Below are 10,822 nucleotides of genomic sequence, written 5' to 3'. Positions count from 1 at the left end.
TATGTTTATAATTTAAGGTAAATGGCTGTATAAATATATATAAAACAATCAATATTATTGTTTGAAAAATTTTTTTATTGTTAAATATCATTTTATACAGCAACAAGAAATTGTTTCCTGTCTCTGTCTGCCTGCTTCTCTGTCTGTCTGTCTGTCTGTCTGTCTGTCTGTCTGTCTATCTGTTCATCTGTCTGTTCGCTTCAGCTTGCTGTACAGTGAAAAATATGGTTTCAGAAGAAACAGCTAAGCCCAGCAACTCTTCGTTGCATCAGTTACGCATAAATTAAAATCCACAATACTGAATATGAAAAGAATGCATGGAGAGGTGGTGCATGGTGTAAGAGGTGCTTCCTCTTCCTCTTCCTCTCGCTGCTGATTCTCATCACAGTGAGTAGTGATACATATGGCTGCATGAGTACTGTGCAGTTTTGTCTCGAAGAAGACATGGTTTACAATCACATCAAGATACATCACATTTCAGTAGTTCCCGGTTTGGATTTCTCAACACAGCTCAGACACAGCATCTGGACTGGATACAATTTCACTGCAGAACTGAGATTATGAAAAGTAAAACTGATATTAAATTCTGACAAAACTCCATAATTGTGTAGAGCAGGTTTTGTATTTAGATATTTCATTCTATAAGCTCAGTATTGGAGTAGTACGTCTCTCATTGCATATCAGAATTATATCGCAAATGAAACAAAAATTTCAAAAGAAAATTGACCAGCAAAAGGGTCATGTGAGTCCAGCAGATGTACTCTGTCTGGTCTCTATAAAATCAACAAATACAGGTTAGCAAGGAAAAACATAAACCACTGTTTTTAAGTACAATCATGAGGTTGTTGTTCCTACCAAATTAAAGCAAGACTGCTTTTAATGACAGTCGGTTGAGAATGCTGAAATCCATTGACAAAAAAAAACAAAACAAAAAAATAACAATTGCACAAATCAAAAATCTGCAAAAGTTACAAAAACTGCATTACACTTGTTGAGATTTGTCATACTTTTAGATCCATACAAAATCATGGCTTGCTACAAGTGATATGAAAATGAATAGATTGAGTATGAAACATCCATCCATCCATCCATCCATCCATCAATTTTCTATACCCGCTTTATTCCTAATTAGGGTCACGGGGGTCTGCTGGAGCCTATCCCAGTGCACATTGGACGAAAGGCAGGGGTACACCCTGGACAGGTCACCAGTCCATCACAGGGCAGTATGAAACATGCCCCCCTTAAGCTAATAACCTGCTATTTCACTTTTTGCTAATAATGTAGTCTTAAATTACCTTGTATATAATCTATTATTTATAATAATACTGTATTTAATACCAGTAATTGTTACCTAACCATAAGTTAACCGTTTGTTGAGAACTGATGTGGCATATACACTCACCACTTTATTAGGTACACCTGCTCTTTTATGCAGTTTTATCCAATCAGCCAATCATGTGGCAGCAGCATGATACATAAATTCATGCCACTACAATTCACAAGGGTCAGTTAATATTCACATCAAACATCAGAAAAGGAAAAATGTGATCTCTTTGACTAACCATGAAATAGTTGGTGCCAGATGTGCTGTAATATCTGATCTCATGCAATTTTCACACACAACAGTCTCTAGAGTTTCAAAGAATGGTGCAGAAAATGAGCAGCAGTTCTGCAGGCAGAAATGCCTTGTAAATGAAAGGCCAGAGGATAATGGCCATTTCAAGCTGACAGGATGCCTATATGAACTCAAATAACTATTTTTACAACTGTGGCGGGCAGAAAAACATTTTAGAACACACACCATGTCAAATCTCGAGGCAGATGAGCTATGACAACAGAGGACTACATCAGGTTTCCCTCCGGTCAGTCAGGAACAGGAATCTAAAGATACTATGGGCACATTCTCACTGAAACTGGACAAGAAAAAACAGGTAATGTCTTTTCAGATTGTTTATTTTGGTTAGTCTGTCCTTCCACATGATTGGCTGAGTGGATAATTGAACAAATTAGCAGGTGTATAGGTGTTCTTATTAAAGTGGCTGGTGAGTGAATGCCATACCATATCATTTGGATATACTTTTTAATTAATTATAGGCACATTATTAATATTATTGTTTCTATTTTACTAAATTCCATTTTACTAAATCATATATATTCCAGCAATATAAGAACGAGCTGCATTTGCAGTACATATTAAACGATTGCCATGTATATGAAATTCAGCAGCCTTAAACAAAAATAATGGCTTACTTATCCTAACAAGTAACCTTTAGCTTTTGAAGCTTTCTCTCTCTGTCTCCCTCTCTGTCTCTGCTCTTCCATATCACAGTGTGTGGATAAATGGTTATATGGCTATATGTTTATTATATGCTTATTGAACAGTACCAGTATTTGGTCATTCACAGCTTTCTCACAATAAAACAACATATACAATGAACACAACCAATACAATGCAGTGATGGCATACAGTATAAAAAGCACACAGTGATGCAAAACCCGCCTGCATAAAAATACCACACATCACCTTATTTAATGTCCTCCCCTCATGCTGAGAACATCAAACACCATGACAGAGAGACAGTTAGACAGACAGATAGACAGACCGATCTGGAGACAAATGTGTGTCTGGACAAATAAACAAGCACCAACGCATAAACAACACAGCCACACTGCAGCACAAATACACACAGATAAAAACAGATAGACCAGGTTCAGCATTATCGAGCAAGGAGTAGCACAGGAACATCGCAGCAATCCGCTTTTTCACAAGACTACAAGTTATTTCGAGACGGTATAGAATAGGGAGAAACATCCAAGAACACGCTGACTGCTGACAAAACATGTGCCAAGCTAATAACACCTGCTTGGAGCAGAGGAAAAAGCTGACTAGCAGTCACATACAATAAAGACAGAATATAGGTTATATGCAGTTTCATCAGGCCTATAATTTACTTCCCTCTTTTTAACAGTTAATTAAAAAATTCTGATGGTAAAGCCATCTCACTTGGTATTAAGCTTTTAAGGCTATAATAATTCTAGTTGTCTCTTTGCTCTCCTTAGGGGTTTTGAATAATTTTAAATAGCTGATTAATTTCTTTCTGATATAGAAACTCTGTTTTCCTATTGTTGTAGAGTCTAGCCTGTCCATTTGTTTTTGTATGTGGAAGAGCATCAAATAACAATTATAATAATATTTTAATACTTTCCTTCCTAAACATTTAAAAGTAACGATCCTTTAAGTCATCCTTTGGTTGAGCTTCGCTTATTTATCCATCTTAGAAACATTAATAAATAGGTCATTAGACTGTGCTTTCCAGTAGAGTAATATTCACAAATATCATAGAACATTAAATGTCCTGTATATAAATAAATTTAAGTATGAACTGATCAGTTGTAACATAAAGAGCATGAGCCTGAAGGACAGTCTGGTAAAATCTTGTTCCTTGTCTTTTTGAAAAGCTACAACTTTAACCTAAACCTTAACTTGAATTTCTCATACGAATTGGTAAATGTTACAAATTTGCCAGCAGGAAACATGTTGAGTGCATGTGGCTATAAAGAGGAACAAGAACAAGGCTGGTTTCAAAAGGTCATGGGTCAGATTTGCTGTATAACAATCAAAAAACATATAAAATAAATATTACCATGCTAAGCACATAGTGTTGCTATGCACATAGTGGTGTAGCACTGATGTCCAGCTACAGGAAGCTACAGATTTCCATGGTTATATGAAGGGCACAAGATGGTGTAGCTTTTTCTCACTCTCCTGAACACAACAGCTGTAAACTTTACTGAAAAAATCTTCTTTGCTTCTTTGCTTTGCCTCCTGCCTGTGTCGCTTTCCCCAATCCTGTGCTTGTTTTATATCACATTCTCAAACAGCTGCAAAGATCTCATAATGTTATCATCCTGCAAAATAAAAGGACAGAGAGGGATACAAGCATCTGTCAATTATTCAGACAGAAACAGAATCTCGGTGCTTACAAGGAAGTTACATTTAATCAAGAAATCCTGTGCACACAGGATTCACATATGTATGAGGTTGCGAGGTAAATATTATTGTTATGTTTCTGGACAATAGCTTAGCTATGAAAGAGCTGATTTTCCACATGAAAGAACATTAAATGAAGAAATATTTTTAAAGGAAGTGTTACAAACAGCATGGACTGACTCTAACTATGTTAGCTATGTTGCCTAATAAACATCCAGCTACCAAGCTACATAGCATTTCCACCTACAGCTTAGAAAGAGGTTGCGCTAGTGTTTTGTTGTGTCGCCACTTGGATCTGATTTTATTTTCTATTTTTTGCAGTATGAGTGCACTTTACTTTGACATCATTACAATGTACTTGAACTCGGTGAATAAAGTGATCACATTTGTCACGTCTTTTAACTGTGACTAAATGCATAATTTAACATACATTTATTACCAGCATCAGTAAGTTGGTAATTGCTGGTCTAAAAAAAGGGGAAATTGAATTAGTTATAAATGCAGTTTAATTTAGTTATGCTCCTGTCTATACCCTTAATGTACAGATTTCAATGTTAATTATATCAGACAAATGTATAATTCAAATGAAAAATGATAATAAAATAATTAGCATTAAAAAAAAAACATGTAAAACCTACAACCTCGTGATTTTTCCAGAATTTTCTTGGTTCAAAAAAAAAATTTAAAAAAATAAATTAAATTAAATTAAATTAAATTAAATTAAATTAAATTAAATTAAATTAAATTAAATTAAATTAAATTAAATTAAATTAATAACTTTTTTCCACTGGTAAAATAGTAACAGAAGGACATGGGTATGTTTGTTAAAGCATGGTGGATGTTTGTTGCGTTACACTGAGCTTTTTTGCCACTAGAGGGCAGTACATACAAGGAAGAATAAAGTGTCACGATTGAGGGGGATCACGTATATACCTCTTCACAGGATAGGATGAATTCATCAAGAGTGACGACTCCATCTCTGTTTTTGTCCATTTTCTGCAGAGGAGAATAAAAATGATCATTCAACAACTGAGAACATATACAAATGAACAAAAATGATTTAAATCAAATCTAATGTACATATTGGTACATAATGGTATTTGGCAGACACCTTTATCCATTTAAATACATATGTCTCATTTAAACAACTAAATACTTGAGGGTTAAGGGCCTTGCTCAAGGTTGGCATCTTTATCTTTCTATATACACATATGTAAAAACAGAAAGGCCTTCTATATAATTGATTAATAATTATAAAACCGTTTCTTACTTGAAAGAAAGCGTCCACATGCTGCCTGGGCGTGTCTATCTTCAGAGCAGGGTATGTATATTTCCCCATCATGTCATAGATAGCACGCACAATGTCCATCATCTCCTGTACAGCAGAACACAGGATAACAGGTCAGATGTATATGAATATGAATACATTACTGCTATAGTGATCACACACACACACACACACCTCCTTGTTAATGTAGCCATCTCTGTTGATGTCATACAGGTTGAAAGTCCACTGCAACTTCTCCTGTGTAGAACCTCTCAACAAGATGGACAGAGCTGTAACAAAGTCCTGCATACAAGTGGTGACAGAGAGATATAGTAGAGAGAGATGGAAAGATTGCACTGTGCAACAATAGAATGTGGTGATAAAGAAATCTCATTTAGACCCACAATATGACCAAAAATGGGCCCTATTTTTTTTGTGATGATGATAATAATGATGATGATCCCAGTGCCAAAATAAGGCCTAAGGTCATGCCATTGGTACATTTGAAAGTAAGAAACACATCTGGGTGTGATGGTCCAAATACATTTGGCCATATAATGTAGACTGACTACTTCCTGATATCCCATCTGTAACGGTCCATTTTATGTGATTAGTCTGTGCATATTGTAGGGTGAAATTAATAGTGCAAATACACAAAAGGTAGTAATTCTTAAACCAATTAATGTTTTGATTTCTTTCTTCTTTCTTTTCAAAAATCGAACCTTAGAAAATAGATGATGTTTTTCCTGTTACTAATATGCTATTAAATGTCAGACCTTTACACCAAAATATATTTTTTATATTGTCTACTTTGACCTTTCTGAGGGTTTTTGGAGGATTATTTATGGCTCAGAATCTTTAGTTTTAGCTTCAAATTTGAGAAACAGAGGGTCATCTCATTAGCAGAAGCTCTTTCTTTACTGACCATGAAAATAGCAATTGAAAGATAATATGAAAAAAAAAAAGAAAACTGCCGTACGCCCAACCTGGCATGAAGATAGATTAAAAGATGTTAGAAAATAGATGAGTCACACTGAGATATGGAATAACTTAGGAGGCAACAGACTGAATGAGAGTGATGAGAGACAGAGAGAGAGAGAGAGAGAGAGAGATGCACATAGAAAGACCGAGAGGATCACCTCAAACTTGATGGAGCCGCTGTGACCCGAGTCAAAGGCATTAAACAGGTAGTGAGCATATGTGCTTGCATCTATGGAAAACAGCAGAGACCAGAGACTCTGTTAGGAGAACAATCATACACACAAATGAACATGTGCATAAAATCTCACTTCTCGCATGTGCATATGGACTTACCCCCCTGAGGAAAGAACTGTGAGTAAATCTGTTTAAATGTGTCTTCATTGACGACTCCACTAGGACATTCCTAAGAAAGAAGAAAACAAAGCTCATGCACTAGACAGAAGGGATATAAGGACAGCCTAAATAGGGCTGGTAAACTTAGCAGTCAGAAATTATTGTATGAAATATTTTGAACGCTATTCACACCTGCAGCTGTCTTATGGTTGAGTGGAGAGCTTATTTCTTGGCCAGAAAAATGAGAACAGTAGCCAGAAGTGATGAAATTAGCCAAATGTATTATATAGTAATAATGAGCCTCATTTATCAAATGAGAAAAACAAATTTATTCATAAATCATTCGCAGCAACATTTACACAAGAAACGTGATATTCATCAAAATCCAGTTAAAAACAACTATCCCACAAGAACTCCTATGTTTGTGTAAATTTACCACGCATAAGGAGACTCATTAAAGTGAAGCTCAATAGATAGATTTTACACCGTCCAGTTTAAACAGGTTATTTATTACAATTACATAGCTGAATTTAATGAGTCGTTTCTGATTAATGTTACTGGTATTAATAAGTTGTAAGAAAGCAATCCGAAATAAATCCATGAATGAAGACAAATAAGAGCTGTCATTCAGTTAATGTAAAAGATTTGCTGCATAAGACAAGGAAGAGGTTAAGTCTGTTATTAATGCTGTTGTGACTGAACTGCGTTCCTGTCAGAGTTGCCAGAGTTGGGTGGAAAAGGAGGACTGTGGAGGGTATTAATTAAGCTACTATAAATATATTCCACAGTCACTAAGAGCTTGTTTCGAAGAATTAAATCTAATTCATTATAGTAAACATAAAAAGCCCATTATTTTTCTAAATTGCATATTCATTAAATGAATAATGACACATAAAATTTAGTACATTTTGTAATATTGTGTGCAACATGTACATTTTTAAACCCCCTGTAGAGTTCTTGCAGTTCTCTTTTGCTGAAGTTGGTCTGAGCTTCCAGCTGATCCAAACCCTCTGGACGATGGCACACCATTGTCATCTCCAAGTCATCATCCACCTTATCTAATAAACAAAATAAGATGGTAAAAAGAAAACATAGAGAAGAAGTGTATGTGTCAGGAAAAGAGAGAAAACAAGGACACACTTTGTCACTTACACCACCAGTCAAAAGTTTGGACACACCTTCTAATTCCATGGTGTTTCCTGATGTTTATTTCTTTCTACCTTGTAAAACAATGCTGAAGGCGGCCGAAATAATAATACACACAATAATGTCCTTTGAACAGTTGATATTGAGATATGTCTGCTACTGATGCTCTGTAAAACCTTCATAACGGCTCTAATCTGAGGTGCTGTTAATTGGTGATTTCTGAGGCTGGTAACTCTAAATGAACTTCTCCTCTGCAGCAGAGGTCAGTTTTGGTCTTGCTTTACTGGGATGGTCTTCATGTGAGCCAGTTTCATCATGGTGCTTGATGGGTTTTGCAAATGCACTTGACAATACTGTTCTTGCAAGAACTATTCCAGAACACCTGACCTTCGTGTGTTAAAATAACAACTGACTGTTTTTTGTTGTCATTACATATGGATTACTTAAGTCCATGTGTGTTATTTCATAGTTTTGAAATCTCCAGTATTGTTCTAGAATGTAGAAAATAAATCCCTAAACAAAAAACATTGAATTAGAAAGTGTGTCCAAACTGACTGGTAGTGTATGTATAGTGAACTCTTGCAAGAGCTTCCCTGTTGCTTTTTTATGCCTGTGCTCATATATACAACAAGGCTGGAGTACAGTAGTCTGGACTGAATATTGGATGAGATGAGAGAACTGAAGCTTATCTGTGCTCACATTTTGCGGTTTACAGGTTTACTGTGAAATTGTGCCTCTTTTCCCACGCTGGTCTGAGAGAAGTAAATCTGCTGATATGTCTGAGAGTGTGTATCAGCTTGCCAAATCACACAGCAACTACCCAGATCGAAGGGTGAAGGATAATCTGTACTTCCTATGAGTTCTTAATAAACTGCTGTGCATGTAATGTCACAGTGCATGAAGGAATAATCACTGCTGACTCTGTATACAAGCTAATAGCCTAGTGTCATTCTGATCAATACAAAACACACACACACACACACACTCTCTCTCTCTCTCTCTCTCTCTCTCTCTCTCTCTCACTCTCTCTCTCTCTCTCTCTCTCTCTCTCTATATATATATATATATATATATATATATATATATGTGTGTGTGTGTGTGTGTGTGTGTGTGTGTGTGTATACATACACACACACATAATATATTGATTAACAGTGCTTAATAGACTTTCATTTGGATGTAAAATGTACAAGCAAAATGTTCATGTGACAGAAGGGGTGTGGCCAATGTAGAAGAGATAAACTGTCAGGTAACATGTGATGATTCTCATCTGTGTGTAATCATGGTGTGTTGATTCAATGTGAGTTTTGTTTGTTTTTCAGGGGGTGTAAACCAGAGAAAAATAAAGCTGGTGGAAGCTGGTGAGAAAGTTATTGCTAACTAGAAAAAGTTCCATGGCAGCATCTGGTACCTCCTCCTGAGTTTTCAGCACTATTGTAAATCCCTGTTGTGTATGGGTGGGAAGGAGGACTCAGGAGACAGGCAGCTCTTAACAAAGCTTCATGCTATTTTTATTTTAATTTATTCTGCAAGCGCTTTTCAGCATTCCTCTCAGCTTTCTATCTCGCTCTCTCCCTTGTTCGTGGCACCCGGAAAGACAAACAAAACTTGCCAGAATCCAACTTGCCGTGCTCAAACAAGTGAGAATCATCATGCGTTGCTGCTGGTTCAATCTGCCTTCTGATGCTTGACCATGCTCCTACTGCCACAATTCATTGTTCTATCTAAGCTGCACATAAGCTGCCCAGTCACACACTTCCGATGATGCTTCCCTGCAGAAAATAAATAAAATCTAGGCAGAAACCAGGCACAACATTGTGCTAGTCAACTGGTGTAAATTACAGAGGATTACAATGGTTTAGACCAGCCATAGGAACGCTAGATTCTCATAAGTTTTCTTATTTTTGAAAGCTCAAACAGAAATACATGTCAAAGCAGAAATAGATCTGTTGCCACCCAATTTCAGTACCAACCAGGAAAAGGTACGTAAGCTGTAAGGTCCTCTGACAATCACTTGTTAAATCACATGTTGGGGTCTGCCCTATAGAAATAAGCTTTGCTTCAGAAAAAAAAAAACAATTAGGGGGAACAGCTGTTCTAAAGCACTATGCTAAGCTCACATGGCCTTAAAAATCCCAGCAGCACTCTCCTCCAGCCAAGATTCAACCTGGAGCTTTGACCTTCATGCTTATGTTTTGTTAAATAAGCGAGCACTGATTTGCTTCCTCACAATTAAGGAACTTGTATTTATGAACTGAACATTCATTTTGTATAAAATGGAACATTCATTGAAAAGGGTCTTATTGCTTTTTTCTGAAAAGAAAATAACGTAGCCTTTAAAGAACCAAATAACATAAACAGTTTCCTTTATTAAATGAATTTTCTGAGCACTGGCATTAGTTATTATAAATTATATCACTGCTAACATTAATCCTTCGCATAGGCAGTTTAGATAATAAGGGGTTTATTATGCACACCTTCCATCCCAGTCAATCACTTTCCTCCTCTCTCTCTCTTTCTCTCTCTCTCCCCGGCATTACGCAGTAATCCTGCATCTCAAGTGTTTACTTTGCATAATCTGAATTATCATAATCGATGTATCACACTATATAGTTGACTAAAGCGAATGCCTCTACAGTGTCTTCTCAAGAATGCATTCAATATTCACTACTATACTATACTGTATGTATCACATGAAATGGTTTTGTAAAGAAGCTTTACTGGCATATTATAGATTGATGTTGCTACACACACATACAAACACACACACAAAGATGTAATTACCATTTGGATCACATCACTCCTGCAGTGTGAAATCAGTTACATGGTGTTTTATTGATCAGCTGCTTCACACAGACTATCAACTAAACATGACCTCCAAAGGAGAACCTGTATTGTTTTGTCCTGTTCTCAAAGCTTTTGCAGCCACGGACCCCATTAAATATACAGTATGTATGTTTATGTATGTTGCTGTGGTTCTGATTAAAATCCTACAGTAACTACAGTCAGACTACAGTAATAAGTATGGTGCATTGTGAATTCTACCTCTGTTTACAAAAAAAAGAAGAAGAAACAATTGGGGACCTCCTGGCTTTTAGACGCCA

General features: G+C 36.3%; 1 protein-coding gene across 3 annotated transcripts in view; it reads right to left on the bottom strand.

Annotated features, from left to right (window-relative positions):
* Positions 1 to 3: 3 nt before the first annotated feature.
* Positions 4 to 10,822, bottom strand: part of LOC131365223 (Kv channel-interacting protein 1-like) — a 42,392-nt gene continuing 31,573 nt past the window's right edge. For all 3 annotated transcript variants that reach the window (XM_058408907.1, XM_058408909.1, XM_058408908.1), the window contains 7 exons: positions 7,506 to 7,630; positions 6,573 to 6,642; positions 6,398 to 6,468; positions 5,454 to 5,561; positions 5,262 to 5,366; positions 4,925 to 4,987; positions 4 to 3,909 (listed from right to left, as the gene is read on the bottom strand). In XM_058408907.1, coding sequence (XP_058264890.1) covers positions 3,862 to 3,909; positions 4,925 to 4,987; positions 5,262 to 5,366; positions 5,454 to 5,561; positions 6,398 to 6,468; positions 6,573 to 6,642; positions 7,506 to 7,630 — 590 coding nt within the window. In that variant the 3' untranslated portion in view covers positions 4 to 3,861. The remainder of the gene's footprint in view (positions 3,910 to 4,924; positions 4,988 to 5,261; positions 5,367 to 5,453; positions 5,562 to 6,397; positions 6,469 to 6,572; positions 6,643 to 7,505; positions 7,631 to 10,822) is intronic.

This window comes from Hemibagrus wyckioides, linkage group LG14 (genome assembly GCF_019097595.1).
Source record: "Hemibagrus wyckioides isolate EC202008001 linkage group LG14, SWU_Hwy_1.0, whole genome shotgun sequence".
Lineage (NCBI taxonomy): Eukaryota > Metazoa > Chordata > Actinopteri > Siluriformes > Bagridae > Hemibagrus > Hemibagrus wyckioides.
Note: the sequence above shows the minus strand (reverse complement) of the source record. Positions and strands in the feature narration are given on the sequence as shown.